General features: G+C 40.8%; 1 protein-coding gene across 1 annotated transcript in view; it reads right to left on the bottom strand.

Annotated features, from left to right (window-relative positions):
• LOC140719596 (CUB and sushi domain-containing protein 2-like) overlaps positions 1-24759 on the bottom strand; it is an 831737-nt gene that overhangs the window by 12486 nt on the left and 794492 nt on the right. The window contains exon 4 of the mRNA XM_073034301.1: positions 11052-11246. Within this exon, the coding sequence (XP_072890402.1) occupies positions 11052-11246 (195 nt within the window). The remainder of the gene's footprint in view (positions 1-11051; positions 11247-24759) is intronic.

The following is a 24759-nucleotide window of genomic DNA, read 5'->3' on the forward strand; positions in this document are numbered from 1 at the left end:
GTCCCACACTACTGGGTGCAGGAACAGTTAATACCATCAACCATCAAGCTTCTGGAGCCAATGTGGATAACTTCACTCACTTCAACACTGAACTGATTCCACAACCTTTCACTTTTAAGGACTTTACAGCTTGAATTCATTGATTCTGTTGTACTCTTTGTCTTCCTGTGAGTGCCCACAAGAAATGAATCTGAAGTTTGTTTACGGTGACATATATGCACTTCGGTAATAAATTTTCATTGTATTTTGAATGCATCAGGCATTGGAACTGCACCTCAAGAATCCAGAAAGGAAGCTTCATAATCCACCCCATGCCCATTTGCTGGCATTCTAACTCCATTCTCCAGTATCTCTGGAACTCAGAATGGGGTGAGGGATCACAGATGGTAGGTTCTTCTTCATCTGTTCAAAAGCTAGAAGCCCTTTGTTATGTTTTGTAACTTCAAACTATTAAACTAATTCAAAGGAACACATGAGAGCCTGAAAAGCAAGTCTAGCTTCATCTTTACTTTAAGTGAGGTGAGCTTGTATGCCGTGGTAATGAGATAATGTATGCAATTAATGTATTTTTGCATATAACTAATGAATTATCTAAATGAACAAGAATGCTTAATAACCCAATATATATACAATATTGTTCAAAACCATTGAAATATTAAATAGACACTGTCCCTGCTCCAACTCAATAGAGAATGCATCTGAACGATGTACACAGTATATTCAATAACACAACAACTACCATCCACAGCATAGTCAATTTTTAAATTGTTCCATTGTAGCTTAAAGATTGAATCTCTATGCAGAATTTCTTCATCTTCTGGTATAAAGCCTTTCCTGACAAAGGGGATCACTCTTCCTGGCAGGTGAGACGTGGCTGCAAAACAATCTCAGGTTCTGGTGCCTCCTCTATAGTGGCAGCAGGACTTGACTTTGAGACGACAATAAGTGGCTCAGACAGCACTGGACACCCTTCTTCTCCATTTTCTTTCTGGATCTACTTCAATCCCTTTCTTTTTCTTTCTCACATTCCTTCTCATTTTCGCACTATTCCCTTTCTCATTCACATGTTTTCTCTGCGTCTCCTCCCTCCTTTTTCTTCTTCTAGTTTGTGCATCTTGATCTTGGAAAGGTGCATTCGGTTCACTGGAGTATTCTCTTTTCAAACCTTCTATTGCTCCCTTTATGATCTGATCTCTCCTCTTGGTTTCCTCCTCCATCTCATCATCAACTGGAAAATCCTCTGTTTAAGTATCTCCTTTAACTCCTTTCTTTTTCACCTTCCATTCATCCAGCTGGGCTCTGGTCTGTGCATCTGTTTTTACAAGCAACTTTTTTTCTCTCACTTGAAGTTCATGCAATAACCTTAATGCATACAGAGTAGATTCCAGATCTTCATACTGACAAAAGCCAAATGCTTGCAACTTTCCTGAAGCACTTTTAGTTCTCTTCCAGCGCAAAACATAGCCACATTTCACGACTGCCTGATTAACCTGATCAGAGGCCTTTCCAGATATGTTACCTACAAAAACTGTTGTAGCCAGACCACTGCACTGTCACTTCACGAATCCTCTGAGCAGCATGGTCCTTCCTTAGTCCAATATCCTTTCAAACCAAAGGCTCAGGGGTTGGCTCAAACACATGCTTGACCCCTGTTGGGAAACGGTTCATGATGTTTGTCACTGCGACAGTTGTGGCATCATCCAGTACATTTCTTAATTTGCTTTCAGTTGGCTTCATTGCAGGAGATGCAGCATGTGGATGAATCTCCAATCAAGTTGTAGCCCGCTCACATCCCCACAATGTTAAACTTCATGATTTTACCACATGAAAGCTGGATGTGGCTTGTTGTGTTTTGCAGTTCACTGTTCTCAATCCCTCAGGAGTTATCTTTAGTCCAATATAAGTTCTTGCTGGATATCTGCAGGCTTCAGTTTAGTATCTTTGAAATAACATTCTATTTCTTTTTGTGGAATTACGAAAACAGCCAAACAAGTGTCCATTTCCATTTTAATTAATTTGCCATTCACTTCTGTAGTAAGCTATATTGTTTTTTCTTGTCAGCTTTCACATTGTAAATCTCAACTGAACTCAGTTGTTACACTTTCATCATTATCAGATTCTTCATCAACAACATGCAGATTGGTGCTCTTTTTGAAACTGCAACTTGAACCTTTGTCTTATTTCTCTTCTCTTTTATTTATTTTTGTCTGCCTGACATGCTTTTTGTATGTGCCCTACTGTGCCCTACGGTGACTCCTTTGCTTCTATTTCCGTCTTTAATATTTCTATTTTTTTCCCCTTCAGGGTTCTTTTGAAGACCCTGACCTGGAGTTACATGACAACTACGGTTCTTTGCGGGAATGGGACCCGCTCTCGGGGTTCCACAATCGGCCGCTATTCAGCATGCCGAAGTTTCGGCCCAAGATTTCAGCACGCGTTCAGAAGCCTGGGATCTTGAGTAGCTGGAGACAGGCGGATCAAGGGTCGGTGTCGCCATAGGAGACCCGTGTGTCGTTGGGGGAGTCAGAACATCTCTGTGTGCCTGGGGACCCGGGATCCTTGCGATCTTCAGGCACAGAGCTCGAAAAAGCAACACAATGGACTTTTAGCATCGTAAACCAATGAGTTGTTTGTTACCTCTCACTGCTCACTGGAAAATGGAGAATTCTTCCTTATTAGGAGAGAGAGAGAACCTGCAGCATATCAAATTATCGGGTGAACAATGTAGTCTTTGGGATAACTGCATGTCTGTGTCTTTGCTATTGCTTTGCTCACGCTTGAGTGCTGGTAGCGGGTGTGCTTTACTTTTGCCAGTGAGGGGGGGGGTCGGGGATTATTGCTCGCTGCATTTCTCTGACATTAAATTGTACCTTTGAACCTTTGAAATCTGTATTTGTTTAGTGATGTGAACACCTGCCACAATGGTAACTCAACTTTGTCAGCCGGGCTGGTTTCTGTTTAGACAATGCACTTTTGTTCATACTCATGATTTCCCACGTATTGACTGGGATTCCCATACTGTAAAAGGGCTGGAAGGAATAGAGTTTGTCATATGTACTCAAAGAAGTTTTTTAATCAATACATTGAAGTCCCAATTAAAGAGAGTATGATACTAGATCTCCTGTTATGGAATGAGTCAGGGCAGGTGACAGACGTTTGTATAGGGGAACACTTAACATCTAGTGATAACATAATGCCATTAGTTTTAAAATAATTATGGAGAAGAATATGTCTGGTCCTCGGGTTGAGATTCTAAATTGGAGAAAGGCCAATTTTGATGGCATCAGAAAGGATCTGGAAAGAGTGAATAAGGGCAGGTTGTGTTGTGGCAAAGATGTACTTGGTAAGTGGGAGGTTTTCAAAAAATGTAATTCTGAGAGTATTGAGTTTGCATGTTCCTATGGAAATAAAAAGCAAGGATAATAGGTTTAGGGAACCTTGGTTTTCAAGAGATATTGAGACCCTGATTAAGGAAAAGGAGGTTACGTTGCTGGTATAAGCTGGAAGAAGCAAATGAGGTACTTGAGAAGTACAAGAAATGCAAGAGAATTCTTAAGGAAGTCAGAAGAGCTAAAATAAAACAAGAGATTGCTCTTGCAGAGAAATTGAATGAGTTCCTCAAGTGTTTCTACAGATACATTGAGAGTAAAAGGATAGCAAGGACAAAATTGGTACTCTTGAAGATCAGAGTGGCCATCTATGCATGCAGCCAAGTGAGATGGTGAGATCTTAAATAGACTTTTTTTCATCAGTATTTATTCAGGAGATGGATACAGAGTCTATAGAAGTGAGGCAAAACAGCACTGAGGTCATGATCCGTTGTTACGAACCCCGTAACTGGGTCACTTACCAGCAAAGATAGAGAGGTCCGCTGAAGTCTGATGGTACAATTTTTAAACATTTTTATTTATAAAGGGACACAAAAGTAAGGTCAATACAAACATTCAGATAATGTACGTCGTCAATACTCAATCTAAAGCGCGGGTATAGTAATAATCAACAATAAGAAGTAGCTCTATTGTTTGTCTAGGGGTAAAACTATTGTCCGATGGAAATAAAGAAGTCTCGCCAGTTCATGAAGGCTTTTAGCCGTTTGAGGACCGCTGGGTTTTCATGGGTTGGAGAGAGAAAATAAACTTGCCAGCCTTTTGGACTCAAATCGTTGAATCGGGAACGTGAGTTCCCCGTTGTCAGTTCAAAATACTTTTCGGGGTTATCAGCCACTCATTTCCCAAGCTAGGGGAACCGAATCACGCGTGGCTCCCAAACAGCTTCCCGTCCTTACGGGAGCGATGAGCGATGGTGTCTCCGTCTGGTGCGTCGCTGGGGTACTGCCTCCTGCAGTCTCCTTTTTTATCATGACTGGCAGATTTGTAGATGTCAATCAAGGTAGGGTGATACAATCCCCACCCCACATTGCTCGAGGGTGTCCATGTCCCTGATAGCTGGCACGTACTATAGAGTTGCAATTCACACAGGTGTCTCTAAGAACAATGGTCAAATCCGTTGCATTGTCTCTCATTTCCTGGGTCCAAGACCCGAATCAATAGCGATCCTGCGATTCTCCGGAAGGAGGGGGCTGGTCCCGCTCCCTTCGGCCCCTCAGAGCTGTGGTACATTCACAACACCATACACAGATTATGGAGGAGAAGGCATTCAGGAAAACTAGAGTTGATAAATCCCTAGGGCTTGACAAGGTTCCCTCAGACCCTGGGAAGCTCATGCAGAAATGGCAGGATATTTAAAACATCCTTAGCCACAGGTAAGGTGCTGGAGGATTGGTGGATGGCTAATGTAGTTCCATTATTTAAGAAAATCTCTAAGAATTATAGGAAATTATAGGCCAGCTGAGCCTGATATTAGTAGTGAGTAAGTTATTAGAAGGTATTATAATTTTTGAATAGACAGAACTGATTAGGGATAGTATAGTCAACATTGCTTTGTGCAGTGTAGATTGTGTCTAACCATTCTTAAAGAGTTTTCAAAGAAATTAGCAGGAAAGTTGATGAAGTGGATGTTGTCTACATGGAATTTAGCAAGGCCTTTGACAAGGTTCCACTTGGGAGATAGTCAAGAAAGTTCAGTCACTTGGCATTGAAGATGAGGCAGTAAATTGTATTAGACATTTCCTTCATGGGAGAAGCCAGAGTAGTAGTAGACGGTTGCCTCTCTGATTGGAGGCCGGTGACTAGTGCAGTGCAGTGGGGATTGGTGTTGGGCCTATTGCTTTTCATCTACATCAATGATATGGATGATAATTTGTTTAACTGGATCAGTAAATTCACAGATGACACTAAGATTGGGGGTGTAGTAGACAGCAAGAAAGACTATCAAAGACAGTGGGATCTGGACCAACTGAAAAAATGGGCTGAAAAATAGCAGATAGAATTTAATGCAGACAAACATGAGGTGTTGCTCTTTGGGAGGACAAAACAAGCAAAGACATACAGGATGAACAGTGGGGCACTGAGGTGTACAGTAGAACTGAGAAATCTGGGAATATACATTTCAGGGAAAGTGATGTCACAAGTAGATGGAGTCATATGAAACCTTTGAATACATTGGCCTTCATAGATCAAAGTATTAAGTACAGGAGTTGGGATATTATGTTGAAATTGTATAAGATGTTAGGGAGGCCTAATTGGGAGTATTGTGTGCTAGTTTGGTCACCTATGTACAGGAAAAAATTATCAATAAGACGGAAAGCTTACAGAGAAAAATTACACAGATATGATCAGGACTTAAGGACTTGAATTAGAGGTCATGGGTTATATGTAAGGGGAACAGAAAGGAGAGTTTCTTCACAGAGGGTTATAAAAGTGTGGAATGAGCTGTCAGCAGAAGTGGTGAATGTGGGTTTGATTTAAACATTTAGGGGATATTTGGATGGATGTACCTATCCAGAATGATGAGTCAAAGGGTTATTAGGCAGATAAATAGCTTGGCATGGACTAGAAGGGACAAAGGGCCTAATCTGTGCTGTAGTGGTCTATGACTCTATAACTCTAATACTGCATTTGTCCTCTTTTCTATCTGTTCAACCCACAAGTTAACCTTTGGGGAATCCTGCACTACATCTCCCAAGTCCCTGTGTACCTCCAGTTTCTTAACTTGCTTGCCATTTAATACATAATCTATAGCTTTATTCTTTCTACCAAAGTGTACAAATACACTCCATCCTACACTGTATTCCACCTGCCACTTCTTTGCCATTATCCTAATGTGTTGGTCCTTCTGCAGATGCCTGCTTCCTCAAAACTACCTGCTCCTCCACCTTTCTTTGTATGATCTACAAACATGGCCACAAAAGCCATCAATTGCATCATCCAAATCACTGACATATAACGTGAAAAGAAGCAATCGCAACCTTCTTGTTCCCTCTGATATAGGAACTTATCTTCACCTTATAAACAAATCAAAGTTCATTAGCTCCTGAGGCTTTTGTACACAGTGTGCTACTAAAGTTTGCAGTTGTCAAACCTAGAATCTATGGCATCAGATAAGCCTGATGCGCACTCAGCAGATAGATTCCGTAGCCCGAGTGTTTGGAAGCCCATGCAAATTTGCACTACCCTGTGCCACTCCACATGGGGTCCACCAGTGCAGCACAAATAGCGATATTATTTATTTAGCATTGGGGACCTCTGTGGAAAATTATGGATGAGACCAACAGAAGGTCTGGTGACCTGGTGAAAATTTCACGCTAACCAATGTACTGTCAGCACAGAATCATGCTTAAAAATCCAAGTCAGCTTTGAGCATTAAGAGAGAAACTGAATTATTTTCTAGCAACAGCTTCTGTTGTTTATAGTATCAGAGTACTGTTTTCCAAAATATCCAACTTCTTCAGGTTTTTATCCACAATAATTTTACAAAGCTCCCAATGCATGAGATATGTAAGCTTGCCCAGAGCAAGAGAAAGCAATTCACTCAGCAGCCCCACTTCTTCCAGAGCCTAGGGACTGCTTGAATATGTAGGCTATCCATTATTTTATCTCTTGAGGGAACATCCTCTGTTCACATCAAAGGGAAGTACTACATTGCAATTTAACGTTTCAGATCTGCTTCTACTCTCCAGCTCTTCTTACATCAAACACAAGTTTAACATGAGCCACATTTTTTTTAATGTAAAATGTATTTTATGTATTTTTTTCTGAGAGTTACACTTTTTTGATCTTGTTTCAACCATCTGTGATAGACCAGCATCGATTTGGTCTAAAATTATACTCACCAATTTCTGTCTTCACCAACGATCAACTTGCATTGACACTGTATGGTAGCATAATGGTTACACAATGCTTCACAGTACCAGCAACCTGGGTTCAATTCCTGCCGATGTCTGTAAGGAGTTGGTATGTTTCCCCTGGGACTTCGTGGGTTTCTTTCCACAGACCAAAGATGTTCCTATGATTAGACTAGGATTGTATCAGGGGATTACTGAGCAGTGTTGCTCGAAGGATCAGAAGCGCCAATTCCATGGTGTGTCTTAATCAATCAATAAATGAATAAATAAATGAATAACTGCCCTCAGTTTTGTGTTCATGATTGCAGGAATATGTGTTTCTGCACTCTATGATGCTGATGTTGTTGGAAATAACTCAGAAAATGTGTAGCTCAAGTAGTTGATAGTTCAGTTGAGTTATTCTCTGATCTTGGCAATACATTTGCAAACATTTCATCACCATATCAGAAGACATCATCAGTGTGCTGTTCATTTGTGGTGTGTCCTCCGAATGATTGGTCTTTATATAGCTATCAATCAGCTGATTGGTAGTCATTGCGGAAAATCAATTGTGATGTAAGCAGTGAGTCTCGTCGCTGATAGGTTGAGTGGCGAACTCTGTGCTTTGGGGTCTGGAATTTTGCCTGCTTTGGCTTATAAATAGGATTGAGGTCTACATGTCCATTACATTTGGTTAGTCTGGTTGACACTAATTTGACATTGATTGGATACCATGAATAATCAGGTGCATTATCTTTGTTCCAGAACCCACAACATCAACAGTCCACAGATCACTACTTCTAATCCTAGATCACGAAAAGACAACCATCTCAAGCTTTTTTTCAGAGTGACAATAGCTAATACACGAATGGATAATTCTAAGAAGACTAGGGGAAAGTACACAGGGATATCAGAAGTGTTTTTTTTACACAGAGATTGGTCGGTAGGTGGAACAGACTGTAAGGGTGGTGGTAGAGGCAGATGCTTTGGGGATACTCAAACAACTCTGAGTTGGGCATGTGGGTGAAAGAAACATGGAGGGCTATGTAGGAGGGAAGGTTAAATAGAATTTAGAATTTAGAACTTAGAACTTATTTAAGTCTTGCATCCATCCCACAATGCGAAGGAGTAAAATATTTGCATTATGACTCTGTTGCAATGTACAGACATGTGAATTTAAAAGTCCAATAGCTTGTAGAAAGAAGCTGTCCCATTGCCTGTTGGTTCTGGCTTTCATGTTGTGTTAGTGTTTGCCAGATGAAGGCAGCTGAAACAGTTTATGGTTGGGGTGACTAGTGTCCCTGATGATCTTCCAGACCTTCTTTCTGCACCTGCTGCTGTAAACGTCCTCAGTGGAGGGAAGTTCACATCCACAGATGCGCTGGGCTGTCCGTACCACTCTCTGCAGTGTCCAGCGATCAACATTTGTGCAGTTCCCTTACCAGGTGGTGATACAGCCTGTCAGTATGCTCTCAATGGTGTCTCTGTAGAAGATCTTGAGGATTTGGGGGCCTGTGCCGAACTTCTTGAGTTGCCTGAGGGGGAAGGGATGCTGTGGTGCATTTTTTGCCACAAAGCCTGTGTGTACAGTCCAGGTGAGATAGTCGGTGATGTGTATAGAGAAGAGCTTGAAATAGATCTTAGCGTAGGTTAAAAAGGCAGCACAACATTGTTGGCTGAAAGGCCTGTACTGTGCTGCAAAGTTCTATGATCCAAGTCCAATGTAAGCAAAATTGCCAAACTCATTTTTTTCTGAATAAACCGAGTGCTTGAGAATAGCAGCAATCAAGTCTCAACTTTAATGGTTTTGGCACCACATGCTCAATTGTGTTCGGATATTCCCCAACCTTACTGTTCAAATTTGAGCCCAAATTTAATGGCATCAATGAACCAGGTGATGTTTTACACTCCATTAGTTTCATGGTCTCCAAGACCTAGAAATTGCTTTGCACAGAGCAACGTTTCGATGCACCTTATGGTAAAACGTTATTGAAAATCACTAAATCTGATCACACTTCCCAATCACATGGCATATCACAGAAAATAGTAACCTGAAACACAGTGACGTCCCAAAAGCCACTGGATTTGCACTGCGATGTCAAGTGGCAAGCGACACAATACTGATGTTTTAATGCATGGCATCAACTGAGTGGTCCAAAGCAGATCCTGTTTCACTTAAAGAGTTCATCATGGGGATGTTTATATTTCCAGTGGAGTAGAAGTTTGAAATAGGGTGGTCGTGTTAGAATTGTACAGGTTACTAGTGAGGCTGCATCTGGAGTACAATACACAACTTTAGTCCTCTTGGCTAAGGTAGAATGCACGGGCACCAGGGGGCAGTCCAAAAAAGATTCTATCTGTCAACTCCTGGGATGAAAAGGTTAACCTATCAAGCGTAGCTAAATAAATTAAACCTATGTGACTTGGAGTTTAGAAGAATGAGGAATGATCTAATTAAAGATTACCATACCCTGAGGGGCATAGGGTTGGAGATAGTAGGATGTATCCACGAGTGAGATAATCTCAAACAAGGGAACATAGTTAGAAAATCAAGTGATAATCCAGTAAACCTTCTCACAGAGGTTGGTGAATCTCTGGATTCCCCTACCCTAAAGTTGCAGTGGAGGCCAGATCATGGAGGATATTTAAAGAGGAAGTAGATAGATTTCTGAAAGATCAGCAAATAGATTACTAAAGAGATCTTGTGCAGAAGGGAAGATAACGTTAGAGACAAAATGTGTCATGATCATGATCATTTTAAATGGCAGAGCAGGCTTGCGTGGCTGTGTGACCTATTCCTGCTCTTATGTTCTTTGTGAGGATGAGTAAAGGGAGAGGACTGGACATGGCCAGCAATAAATGGCTGGCCCCAAAGGTAAGTGGGACTTTTATGACCTGCCAGTCAGAGATAAGAAGTAGGAACTGACAGCTGACGTCAGAGTTGCAACTACCTTTGTGATGCTTCTACTGACCTTATTCCATTAGCAAATGAACCACGGGCAGACTTAATCTATAACTGTCAAGCTTGCACACTTGAGTTACCATCAAGGTCAAAATCAAAAGGACGTTGATGCTAAACCCAGCAACAATTGTTGGGAAGGGTGCCAGAGGTGCATCAGTGACAGGGTCAGAAACCAATATATGTCCCTCACACAATAGCACAACAACAGAGAAGTTCATGGAAGAGAAGTTCCAATGCTGCTGAATTGATGGCAGAGCCCCTGCCGTATAAACAGTTACAACTTTCACAAAGCTTCAAACCTTGCTTTTAAGTAAATAGATTCAGATTACATAAACCTAACTGCTGTTTTGTACAGGATAACCAGTTATTTTACCTAGGCTCATTAAGTTCTCCACTGGTCTCCACTACATCGTGCCAAAGTGGAGCAGCTATGTATCATTGTCTCTGGAAAGGAATGCTGGGCAAAGGAGAATTGCAAATAGGATTTGTCAGCCAATTTTTAACCTATTCTTACTAGTTGATCATAATCACAAGAAATTCTTCAGATGTTGGAAATCCAGATTAACACACTCAAAATGCTGGAGGAATTCAATAGGTTGGGCAATATCTATGGGAATGAACGAACTGTTGACATTTCAGGCCAAGACCCTTCATCAGGACCTGATGAAGGGTATAATCTCCCTTTATTGTGGGTACACGTGGCTATTTATATTGGATAGAATTTAAGTTTGTCATTTCAGTTTAAGAATTCACGATTAGCAAACCCAGTACCACCACAATACAGTTCCTGTTTGAAGTGAATGATAAAGTCACTAATTTAAATATTCTGGCTTTTCATTTGAAATCCCCATTCCAGTTTCAGTTTACCTCTGCAAAAGGGAACTGGAAAATCCCATGAAGCACTGTTCTCTGAGCTGGCAAGGCAAGTCAGCACTGCGTGTCCCTCGAGGAAGTAACCATTGTTGCAGCTGAACCGGATCTTGTCACCAATATTGAACGTGGATCCCTGCTGCAGTCCATTCTGTAATTTGCCAGGATTTCCACAAGTATGACTTGGCAATACTAAAAGAAATAAAAATAATCACTCTGTTATAACCGAATGTACTGTTTTGCTTTGATTATCTTGATCATCCTTCCCTAAAATTCAAGTAAATGTATTTTGAATTTCAACAAATTTTGCATTTTTTATCTTAGTTTGGGAACAAACTGTGCACCATTGTATTTTAATGGATGGCATGCTCTGAAAGCTCACCCAGTACACTGAAGTTCCCAAACTTTAGAAGACTTACATAGCTTTCCTTTTGATTGCTACGAAACTTCAACTTCATTTTATGTAATAAAACATATTGATGAAGGTAGAGAAGTGGATGTAGTTTATATGGATTTCAGTAAGGCATTTGATAAGGTTCCCTATGCAAGTCTCATTCATAAAGTAAGGAGGCAGGGGATCCAATGAGACCTTGCTTTGTGGATCTAGAATTGGCTTTCCCACAGAAGCCAAAGGGCGGTTGTAGATGGCTCATATTCTGCATGGAGGTTGGTGACCAGCGATGTTCCGCAGGGATCAGTTCTGGGACCCTTCCGCTTTGTGATTTTTATAAATGACCTAGATGAGGAAGTAGAAGGGTGGGTTAGCAAGTTTGCTGATGATACAAAGGTTGGCGGTGTAGTGGAAGGGTGTCAGAGGTTACAGCGGGACATAGATAGGATGCAGAACTGGGCTGAGAAATGGCCAATGGAGTTCAACCCAGATAAATGTGAAGTGGTTCATTTTGGAAAGTCAAATTTGAAAGCAGAATATAATATTAATGTTAAGGCTCTTGGCAGTGTGGAGGATCAGAGGGATCTTGGGGTCTGTGTCCATAGGACACTGAAAGCCGCTACACAGGTTGACAGTGTTGTTAAGAAGGCATATGGTGTGTTGCTATTCATCAAACATGGGATTGAATTCAAGAACTGTGAGGTAATGTAATGCCTATATAAGATTTGGCCAGACCCCACTTGGAGTACTGTATTCATTTCTGATTACCTCACTACTGGAAGGATGTAGATACTATAGAAAGAGTGCAAAAGAGACTTACAAGGATGTTGCCTGGATTGGAGAGCGTGCCTTATGAAAATAGATTGAGTGAACTTGGCCTTTTTTCCTTGGAGCAATGGAGGTTGAGAGGTGAATTGATAAAGGTTTATAAAATGATGAGAGGCATTGATCGTGTGGATAACCGGAGGCTTTTCCCCAGGGATGAAATAGCTAAAACAAGGGGGTACAGAGGGGATGTCAGGGGTAAGTTTTTCACACAGCGAGGTGGGTACGTGGAATGCTCTGCAGGCGATAGTGGTGGAGGCAGATATGAAGGATCTTTTAAAAGACTCTTACATAGGTACCTGGAGCTTGGAAAAATAGAGTGCTATGCAGTAGGGTATTCTAGGCAGTTTCTGGAGTAGGATAAATGGTCGGCACAACATTGTGGGCTGAAGGGCCTGTAATGTGCTGTAGATGTCAACGTTCTGTTCACATGACAATAATGAAAATTATTATTTTGAACTATATTCTAAGCCAAAGGTTTTGAAAATTCATTGTTCACAACTTTTACAGAGTCATGATGTCTAGTTGGAGAAAAATAAGTCAAACCAATGCAAAGGGCATTTGAGTTTTATGTGCCAATTATACTCAGTACACTTAGGTTGGTCATTTTTTACATCAATGTAGAAGTCATTATTCTGGTAGCAGACCCTGTCCCAAGTTGATTTAATCAGCTATGTAAATTACTGCAGATTGTGCTAATTTACAACTGGTTAAGTGTCTCCAAAATTAATCTTTTCTAATTTTTAGAGGCGAGGACAGAATGAAATAAATGTAAAATGCTTTTTAAATAACTTATCTAAAACTTGATGCCTATATACCAATAAAATTAAACAATAGATTCTGATTTCTTTTCTTGAAGTCATTTTCATTGAGCTAAGACTATACAACCCACAAGTAGGAATATGACAATTAATTGCTTTTTGCAATAGAATTTTCTGAGGCCATGAGACTACTCCAGGTGCTCTCGGCTCCTTATCTACAAGCTTTGTGGAGACTTGCTCAGCTGTGCAGTGAACTGAGGCTGAGGCTTTGGGCCTACTCCAGCTGTACCAGACTCTGTGTCCATGGACTCAATTTAATTCTGAATGCTGTAGCTTACATTTATTGTTTGCACAATTTGTGTTGTTCATTATTTCTTTCTCTCTCCCTCTCCTTACTTTGAACTACTGTCAGTTAGTTTTAGAGTCATAAAACAATAAAGCACAAATACTGACCCTTTAGTACAGTCAGTACATGTCAACCACAATGGCCATCCAGCTAAACTCACTTGTCTGCATTCAGCCCATATCCTTCTAACCCCACCCATCCATGTTCTTAAATAATAATATTTTTCTCTGTTTCAACCACTTCTACAAGCAGCTTGTTTATATATATACCACCATCTGCAAGTCCCTTTTAAGCCTTTCCCCTTTCATCCTAAATCTGTGGCTCCAAATTTTGGTCACCCTCACCCAGGGGAAAAGACTGTTACCATCTATCTTATCTATATCATTCATAATTTTGAACATTTCCATAAGGATATTCCTCATTCTGTTACATTCCAAGGAATAAAGATCTATCTGACCATCCTCGCCCTATAACTCTAGCCCTCTGGTCCTTGCAAAATCCTTGTAATTCTTTTCTACATCTTTTCCAGTTTAACCACATTGTTCCTACAACATAGTGACCAACACTGTACAATTGGCCTCACCAACGACTTATAAACCAACAACGTACAGTCTCAACTCCCTCTCAGGCCATAAGACATAGGAGCAGAATTTACTTCATTCGGCCCATTGAAAATGCTCTGCCATATAATCATTGCTGATATTTTGTCCCTCTAAACCCCATTCTCCTGCCTTCTCCCCGTAACTTTTGATGCCCTTTTACTAATCAAAAACTTATCAACCTATTGATAAGTTTTAAATATATGGGCACTTTAAATATAACCAGCGATCATTGGGGGGAGGGGTCACAGTTAGTAAAGAGTTAAGTAACTTAAGTATTTGCCGGTGTCCTTCCCACTTCTTATAGCTTGTATATTATCAAAATTCTGGAGTACAAAGCTTCAGTAAGTTTCTGTAACACAGTCCACAAAATGCCTTTGTATTCAGCTATCGAACCCATGAGTCACAATCATGGAGCAAAGCCTTTTGCCCCATCAAGTCCACACCTACCATCAAGTGCTTATTTACACTAATCCCATTTTATTCTCCCAACTCTAGGAAGAGGTGAGTTACAGAGACCAATTAAGCTACCAACCTACGTATCGCCGAGACGTGAGGGGAAATTGGGGAACCTATGGAAATTTGCAGCGTCAATGAGAAAATGCGCAAATGCCACACAGCCACACCAAAGGCAAAATCTGATTCTGGGCCACTGAAGTTGTGAGGCGGCAGCTCTGTGAATGTGCTAAACCCTAAATGTATGCTTACAGTGATGTAGCCGTGACTACAGAGGCAATCATATCAAATTTGGTTCTGGCTGCTTGGAAATTCAACTGCACTCAAGGTTCATCTAAGTAGGCTTCATGAGGTAAAAACATGCTTCATGTGGTGTGTCAGTGCAGTATCTACAAAGTAAATCATTGAAGACCAGGGGTAGAGCCAGGCTTGAGAGGGACTGGTCGAAGCTATTGTGGGATGGAGGAGCTGGGTGTTGGAGAGCAGGGAATGGGAAGGAGCAGCACTGAAGGACAACTTCTGGTGATCTGTAGTTGGGGGAGAGGGAGATGTACGTTGGGGGTTGTTGGGTTATGATCAGGACATTTTTGATCTGGGAGATCAATAGGTCAGATGGGAACATGAAATAATCAGGAGATGCTGGAAATATTTAAATGTTAACCACCATGTGTGGAAAAAGATTTCAATTTGTTGAGATTTCTTCTGCTGAAAAGTTATCAATCAGAAACATTAACTCTGTTTCTCTCCCCACAACTGCTGTCTGACCTTCTCAGTGCTTCCAGTACCCTTTGTGTTTATTTCAGATTTTCATTATCTGGATTACTCTGCTTTTCAACAGTTGGAGATGAAGAGAAGGTGTGACTGGAGTGGTGAGAGGGAGCTGATGGCTTGATGGAGGGTGGGGTCAATGAGAGACAGATAAATCATACCGATCAGTGGGTAAAAAATAAAAGTGATCAGACAAACATTATTTGGAGCCGGATTAGGTCAATCAGAGGCGTTGAGCCGCTCCAACACATCATAAGATCATGGTTGATTCAATTGTAAACTCAATGCCAGCTGACTTAAAAATATTTAAAGACTCTACTTCCAACATTCTTTGAGGATAGAAGTTCTGAAGACTAAGGACCCTCAGAAAGAAAAAGAAATTCTCATCTTTCCAAATAGCCCTGGTATTTAATTCTTCAACAAAATGAAATATTCTCTCCCCACACCTGCCTTGTTAAGACTTGTTATGTCTTTTCATTTTTAACAATTCCAGTGGATTCCAGATAAAACAAAGCGGCATTTCCTCATAAGATATGTAGCTTGTCTTTTCTCATATAGGGTTACTAAACCATTTCTGAACTGCTTCCAAAATATTCCTTCTTAAGTAAGAAAGCCATTAGTGCACACAGTATTTCAAATGTGGAATCAGTGAAAACATAGCCTCCTTATATTTGCATTCACTTGGTTTTTAAATGAAAGATAATCACTTGTTCAGCATGCACAGGAACTCAAAATGCAAATTGCAGGACTTTATGAATGACAATCTAAGCCCCTGATCGACTTAATGATCAGTATTTTGTTGAAATTCTATCAGTCAACATTGACGATTGTACTAAGCTACAAAATTTCTAACCCAGTGAATTTTTTTAATGTAGTTGGGACATTTTTGTCCATAATGTGTCCTGGAATCCACAAAGCGGCAGACTTAATAAGTGATAAGGCTATTTTAGATATAAGGCTAATGATGTGTGAACATTCATCTAATGGCTGTCATAAAATGACTTATATCTAATTTGAATAAGGCAACATCAAGATGAGACAGATGGTAAATTCTGCATATTTGCTTGTGAGCTAAGTTCAATGAGAGGTTTTAAAGAAGAATTTAATGTGTTGCAGAATCAGGTTATCCCCCTAAGGACCACAAATGCACCTGCTAAAAACATTCATAAATCAATGGCACGAGGAACAATATGTATAAATTAATAAATCCAAGCAAAAAAATATGCAATAACTATCACAAGATTTGGCAAGTGGGAGGGATACATAGATGAAAGTGACAGAATTAAGAGTTATGTATAAGGAGCTTAAAAAGAACATCATCTGGGATATGAATTATGTACCAAAAATACGCCAAAGTGGAGCAGTCACGTGTTCAATGTTTGAAGTAAATTTATTATCAAAGTACGTATATGTCACCATATACTACTCTGAGATTCATTTCCTTGTGGGCATTCAAAGAAATGCAAAGAAATACAATAAAACCAATGAAAATGCTACACCTGATAGAGATAGACGAACAACCGACGTGCAAGAGACAACATACTGTGCAAATACAAAAAGAGAGTTATAATAATGGAATGTCCTGGTTCATATTTTTACTGCTATGCTGTATGCATTTCACTTTGGCAGTTCTGTAAGAGCAGCTTGTCTTTAGCTTGCTCCATTTCAGCTTGTTTGGTTTACTGTTGAAGATAAGGGATGATGTGGAATGTGTGCCATCCAATTAGCGTGTGGTTTACCTGAGTGAGGGACAATAAGGTAGGTCTTGGGCCTTTGTTCGGTGAGAGATGGAGAGAGAAGATGCTGGGGAGAACTGGTCGTAGCGTACGATCCGGTGGGAGACCCGTTTATCCGAGATGGATTGCAAGCAACGTTCGGAAGGTGGTGTGGGCATTCACGCTGATGAAGGCCCAGCTCGTGAGCGATGGAGAAGTTCAAGATGAGCTCCAACTGGTGCACATTTGACTGTTTAATTAGAATGGGCCCTTTCCTTTTTGTTATTCCTTACTAACCCTTTAGTTAAGATTCATAAATATAAATCTTTTAATCATATGCAGTGTACTGTCTGTTATCTTGAAGTGCTAATTTGTAACAGGGTAGCAAATTACACAGCTTCCACACAAAAAGAAGTTTGGTGTGGGAATGCGTCTCAATCTCATGAATTTCGCGGGGCAGGAGGTTTTCTTCCCTAGACTTATGCAGTGCAGGAAACCAGAATGTTTCAATAGTAATAATAATAATAATAATAAAATAAGCAAGAAATATCAAGAACAGGAGTTGTAGAGTCCTTAAAAGTGAGTTCATAGGTTGTGGAATCAGTTCAGTGTTGGGTATGTGAAGTTATCCCCTCTGATTCAAGAACCTGTTGGTGTAGGACTTGGGGCTCCTGTTCCTCTTTCCTGATGGCAGCAGCAAGAAGAGAGCATGACATGAATGGTGGGGGTCCTTGAAGATGGATGAGTTCCCCATTCAAAACTCCCAATGGTAATATATGTCCCAAACAAAAATAAGGAAAGGCGAAACATCCTGGATGATTACCTTGTGAGAATACTTAGAGGAAGTGGAGAGTTTGTTGGAATTCTCAAGAAAACTGATGAGTAGCCCAACGAATTACGTCCACTACGTATGGATGGGCTGCCCCTATACTACCAAGAGGCATTGCAGGATTAGCCCACCTGTGGCCTATAAGTCCCTTACAGCCTTTGGGAGGCATTTCTCTGACAGGCATTTAAACTATTTAAATAATTTTTGTATGTAAAAATCACAATTAAAACTATAAAGTTACTGCAAACAACTGAAAATTCCAAAACAAATTAAAAAAAAACAAAGTCAAATATCTTTATAAACTAAAATTGCACTTAGTATTTTATCTCTACAGAATCAACGTGCCAGTTCCACAACTCCTTGGGTGAGTCACCAATGTCCCAGCAGACGGGCGATGATTCAAACCCTGCCTGCTCCTGACCAGCAGGTCACTTTTGACTTCTGCATTAGACCAAGCTTGCGCACCAAATGAACTGGTGCCAGCAGTCAGTAGCTCTCTGCTGGAGCTCCAGGTGTTGGCCAATACAACATCACCGGAATTAATGTAAGCAAAATTGCCTTTCTTTCAGAAATAAATTGTAAAAGAAATGGCAATACAATCAAAACCAAGTCAGGGAGAAATTTAGAAAAAAACACACAAAGTTGCATTTATGAAGGTAAGTCACCATTGGAATAAGCAACATACAGCATGGAATTTTAAACACTCTAACCTTGAATAAACAAGGAAAATTATTATGGCCCAGATAATCTGTTTACATCACTGTTGTTTTCCCAATACCACTCTGTACTTCTCTGAAAAAAATACCATGAAATCTTTTATATCTATCTAAAAGAAAACACTTGGCTTAACTTAAAAAGAAGACAGAGCATTTGACAGTGTAGCTTCTTTCAGTTATGCACTGTAAACACTAGCCTAGATTTCTTTTTGTTCAAACCTCGGGAGTGGGACCAAGAGTCATAGAGAAATAGAGCATAGAAATTGGTCATTCAACCCAACAAATCTATGCCAAGCAAGATTCCCATCTAAGATAGTTCTATTTACCTATATTTGGCCCTTAACCCTATAAACCTTTCCTACCTATGTACCGTAAGTCTCCAAGTACCTTCTGACTGTTTTTAATATATCTGCCTCAGCCACTTCCTCTGGTGGCTCATTCTGTATACTGGCCGCTCTCTAGGCTAAAAAGTTGCCTCCCCTACCCTGCTGTTTCCTATTAAATTTCTCCCTCTTACTTCAATTATATGCCTTTCAGTTTTTGACTAGGAAATCAACATTGTTTCGTAAACAGATTAGCTGATCATTATCATCATCCTTGTTTACTAAAGATAGGGATGCTTAAAATGTTGTGCTATATCCCCCAGCTTACAATAATGACTTACATTCAGAAAGAAATTTCAATTTCTACAAGGTAGTTAGTTCACGTATAATGCTATGTCAATTTAAAAAGACCACACGCATTAGCACTATGAAGCCCCCTCATGATTTTATACTCCTCTATAAGATCATCTCTATTTTCCTATGCTCCAAAGAAAAGGCTCAACCTGCTCAAACTTACCCTATAATTCTGTTCCTTGCAACATCATTGTAAATCCCCTTGCACTCCTTCTAAATAAGTGGCATCATTTCTATAACAAGGTGGACCAGAACTGAACACAATATTCCAAATGTGGCCTTTTACATCTTGTACAACTGCAACATTAAGTTCCCAACTTCTATGCTCAATTCACTGACTTATGAAGCCCTGTATGGGTCAGGAAGAAACCGTGGAGGGGAACGGTCATTCAGCATTTCAGGTCAAGACCCTTCATCTGTACTGTGAATCCAGATTAAGCATATTGACCTGAAATATCGACTGCCTATTTCCCGCCATTAATGCGGCCTGGTCCACAGAATTCCTCCAGCATCTTGTGTATGACTTTCTAATATACTAAAGTGAGTTGTGGGACTAAACATTTTCTTGTATGTGGGTGCAATATGAAGAGAATACCCTTCAAAAATTCTCACAATTTAAGAATTGTTCCTTTACATTGGAAAATTGCTCACTATAATATTTAAGTGTGGGATTTATTTCGTGTGTGTGGGGGTGAGAAATTTCTAGATTAAGGATAGAGTGCCTGAACACCTTAGAACTTTGAGCAGAAGGAACAATGTTGTATTGTCCAGATTAGGTTCTGAACAGCTGTCTGAAGTGGAAGACAGGTGAGTCTCACTGGACTTCCAAATGGTCTTCACAAGGAAAGACATTATTAACCTGTTAAACAGGCTGAGCAACAGGAGACAAGAAGCAGGAATACTAAATAGCTGCACAGATTGGCAGGAGAATCTTACAAGTGGTGTCTTGCAAGGATCAGTGTTGTGTTACAAGTATTTATGATGGTAATATTATCATTATGTAAGACGGAAAGGCATGCACCCCAAGTTTATCATTGGCCCAGAGAAGAGTCATTGTATACAGTGTGAATAACAGTAATAAAATGGACAAAATTCTGAACAACAAATTTCAGACAGCTGTAATAGTATGCACTTTGGGAAATAATTGTATTTATTCAAAATGATTAACAATGGAATTAAAAGAGTAAAGAAATAATGAAAATAATGGCATAATAAAAGTAATTAGAATATTGGTCTTCATTGCTCCAGGACTGAAATATGTATGAGCCATGCTGTCAGTCTGTGATTAGATTACACCTGATTATATTGTGTGCCATGCTTTAGGGAGAACATATTGACCATAGAGGGAAGGCAAACGTAGATTTACAAAAATGAGGTTTGGAGTTTTAAGATTAAAATACGATAAATTACACAAATTAAAGCTATATACACAGGAATTTAAAGATTAGGAGTTACATATAATAATTTAAAGATATTGAGGAGAAAAAATAAAGTGTGTTTTCTACTGGTTGTATAATCTAAAAGGGCCCTGGTTTACATTTTTGCACCAGGTCTTTCAGAAGTAGTAAAGTTAGATGGGGAGAGAATTCAAAATGCAGAGATGCAAAGGGACTTGGGAGTCCTTGTACAGGATACCCAAAAGGTTAACCTCCAGGTTGAGTTAGTGGTGAAGAAGGCAAATGCAATGTTGGCAATCATTTCTAAAGGTATAGAATATAGGAGCAGGGATGTGATGTTGAGGCTCTATAAGGCACCCATGAGACCACACGTGGAGTACTGTGTGCAGTTTTGGACTCCTTATTTTAGAAAGAATATACTGACATTGGAGAGGGTTCAGAGAAGATCCACAAGAATAATTCCAGAAGTGAAAGGGTTACCCTGTGGGAGACATCTGGCAGCTCTTGGGCTGTATTCCCTGGAGTTCAGGAGAATGAGGGGGGATCTCATAGAAACATTCCAAATGTTAAAAGGCCTGAACAGATTAGATACAGCAAAGTTATTTCCCATGCTAGGGGAGTCTAGGATAAGAGGGTACAACTTCAGGATTGAAGTGTGTCCATTTAGAACAGAGATGCAGAAAAATTACTTTAGTCAGAGGGTGGTAAAGCTGTGGAATTTGTTGCCATGAGCAGCTGTGGAGGCCAAGTCATTGGGTGCATTTAAGGCAGAGAGAGATAGGTTCTTGATTAGCCAGGGCATCAAGGGGTATGGGGTGAAGGCAGGGGAGTGGGGATGACTGGAAGAATTGGATCAGCCCATGATTGAATGGCAGAGCAGACTCGATGGGCTGAATGGCCTGCTTCTGTTCCTATATCTTATGGTCTTATATTCTTGCGGCTGAGAGAAGTTTGTAACTGCTACAGAAAATGCACTTGATACTAAGCGTAGTGTAAATTTTTAATGTGAGATATCAGAGATATTAATGTTCAGACAAAAGTGTGAAAGAGTACAGAGAAAATTTACAGGACTTGATGACTTGAGATATAGACAAAGGTTGAATAGGTTAGGACTGTGTTCCCTAAAGAATAGGAGAATGAGAAGAGATATGACAGAAAAACACAAATTTATGAGGAGCACAGATAGGGTAAATGCAAGCATGCATTTCTCCCTGAGGTTGGGTGCGACTAGAACTAGAGGTCATGGGTTAAGGGTGAAAGGTGAAATGCTTAAGGGGAACATGAGAGGGAACTGCAGTCAGAGGGTGGTGCAAATGTGCAATGAGCTGTCAGCAGAAGTGATGGATATGGGTTTGATTTCAATACTGAGGAAAAGTTTGGATATGTACATGGATAGGATAGGTGTGGGGGGTTATAATTCATGTGCACATTAATGGAACTATGCAGAAAAATAGTTCAGTATGGACTAGATATGCCGAAGGACCTGTTTCTATGCTTTATGGTTGTATGATTTTATGACAAGCAGCAGCAAGAAAATTGAGTAACATCAGACTCCTCACTGCTTTCATTGAATACAGGTGTCCCCCCACCCCTTTACAAAGGTAGAGCGTTCCTATGAAACCTTTCTTAAGTCGATATGGCTTAAAGCGAAGAGCCATTAATTTATATGGGAAAAATTTTGTAAAAGCAAAATCCTCTTTGTAATGCAAAAACAGGTTACTACAGTAACCTCTTTGGTTACATTTGATTACAATGGACAGCTACGTGTGGAGCCGAAAAAGATGGGGGAGATTTTGAACAATTTCTTTTCAATTTATTTTCTTCGGTATTCACTAAGGAGAAGGATATTGAATCGTGTAAGGTAAGGGTGTTACGAAACCAGTAACTGGTTTCACTTACCAGCAAAGATAGATATGTCAGTTGAAGTCCGATGGTACTATTTTCAAACGTTTTATTAATAAAGGGGCACAAAAATTACGGTTAATACAAACATTCAAATCGTCAAAACTCAATCTAAAACACCGGTGTAACCATAATCAATCAGAAATAAGCTCTTTCGTTGTCTAGGGTATAATACTGAGTCCAATTGGAAATATAAAGAGTCACTCTGAAGTCTGCAGGCTTTTCCCTTTTTGGTTTCACGTGTTGGAGAGAGAGAAGAGAGATTGTTAGGAAAAGAGACACTTGCCGTTGTCTTGATGAATCAAATCCTCAGCCTCAGAGGATTTGGCTTCCCTGGTGTTAAATAAAAGCGATCTTCCGTTGGTTCCAGCCACAAACCCCGCATTCGGAATTTAACGCACGTGGCTTATTTCAAAATGGCTTCCCGTTCCCACGGGAAGCGGTATCATGCTTCTTGGTGTCTCCTTGGTGCGTCTGAGGGTCGTCCTCTTTCAGACCCTTCTTTATACTGCCTCACGGGATCTCAGGTGTCAATCAGGTTGCAGGTGGTGCAATCTCTCTCTCAACCAGCCCACTTTGCCCGAGGGCTTTACAATGTCCCTGCGAGTTGGCACGTCTGCAGTTCCCAGGTGTCTCCTGAGAACAATGCCACAGTCACCAGCTTTTGTCCCAGTGGAATGTCTTTCCATTTCCTGTGTCCATTCAGCCTGTCTCTCTCTCTCTCTTTTGGGTCATTGACCCCCCTTTTCTAGGGCTCTTGCAATTCTCACAAAGGAGGGGGCTGGTATCATAACACCTCCCCTCTTAAAAAGGTTTTTACCAGCGGTTAAAACCCAGAGTGGTACAGTCTTACAGAAATTTTGAATCTAATACAGAGTAATACAGTTATACATTCAAGTCAGCATCTAAACAGTTAACAAGTACAGTGCCCCTTTCCTTTAATACCTTAACCTCATGTGCCCTACTAACGCCTGGTAGCATCAAACTTCAGCTCAATAACCAGCTTATTTATTTGCTTTCTCCAGCAACATAACTAAGGAGGTGTGATCTTAGCTTAGGTGCATCTACAAAAGTTTATGCGAATACTAATCGTTTCGGTCGGTTTACTTCGCCGGCAGGTCTCCAAAGGTCTGTCTTTATTATTCACAGGCTTTGGCGCAACCCGTAAAAACCTGCTTTGCTGTTTTAAAAAAAATGGCATCCCCATTAACCGTCACCTCTTTTCTGGCAAGTCCACCCGTTGGGACTTTGAGTAATTTGGCGTGGTGAACTCCCGCCCGCCTCGTTCATCGGGGCTATTTTTTCAACACCATGCCTGAAACTGTCAAGACCCTTCAGGCTATTTGTTTTTAATTCCAACTCCTCTTTCAGGTAGCATTTCGAATGCAACCTCTTCACACCCCACCCTGGCGTAACAATAGAGTGGGGGGCCCCGCTATTTCCCGACTCACTCTGTGAGCGATCTGCCAGGTTTAAAATTTCTTCCTTCGACTTGGGAACTACAGACTTTCCGTTTCCTTCAATAACAATCCTCATTCCCCCCTTAAATTCGGCATTAACCTTGGCCCCACTCTCGAATACAAACGCCGTGGAACTCACACTTCCCACGGTTACCAAGGTTAACCCTTTTCCTACTGAACCAACCCTATCTGATCCACAAAGACGGCCGCCCCGTCCCCCTGAATCAAACACCTCAGACTTCCTCTGAGCTCTGTTACCAGGTTCAGCACCACGTGCGCCCCCATCTTGGACACACTCAAACGGGACATTGGCCCCTTCCAGGCTCTCAATACCCGTATCTTTTTCAAATTCTAACGTCCCCCGATCCTTCCAGCTACTCTCTAGGCAGCCCCCCGTTGGGGAAGGCGCAACCCTGCGAGCTGAAACAACCTCCTCGGCCATTTCAGCTGACTTCTCCACAGCAAGGATACCCTTCCTCTCTAAGACTGCCCTCATTTCACTCTCGGGACCATCGAGAACACCTTTAGAACTCTGAACTTCTTCAAACAATTCTGCCAAACCAGACAGATTAACCATGTCCAACTCTGGACATTTTAACAACTTTATCCGTTTCTCAACTTTAGTTCCTACCTCTAGGACCTTTCTCTTCACTAAGGGCAGGGCTATTTCCTCTCCCTTACCCCCTTTTACTATACTGCTTTCTGTTTTACCACCCTCGGAACCCTCATGGTACAGGGTCGGTAAAAACATCTTGGCCAGATCACCGCTGGCTTCATTTAAACTGTCCTCTTTCTCAGCCGCTTTTTCCGACAGGCTGCGAGTGACCGCGCATGCGCGATAGCTTTGGGACTCTAGGGGCGGG

The sequence above is a fragment of the Hemitrygon akajei genome, chromosome 32 (assembly GCF_048418815.1).
Source record: "Hemitrygon akajei chromosome 32, sHemAka1.3, whole genome shotgun sequence".
In the NCBI taxonomy this organism is placed as follows: Eukaryota; Metazoa; Chordata; class Chondrichthyes; order Myliobatiformes; family Dasyatidae; genus Hemitrygon; species Hemitrygon akajei.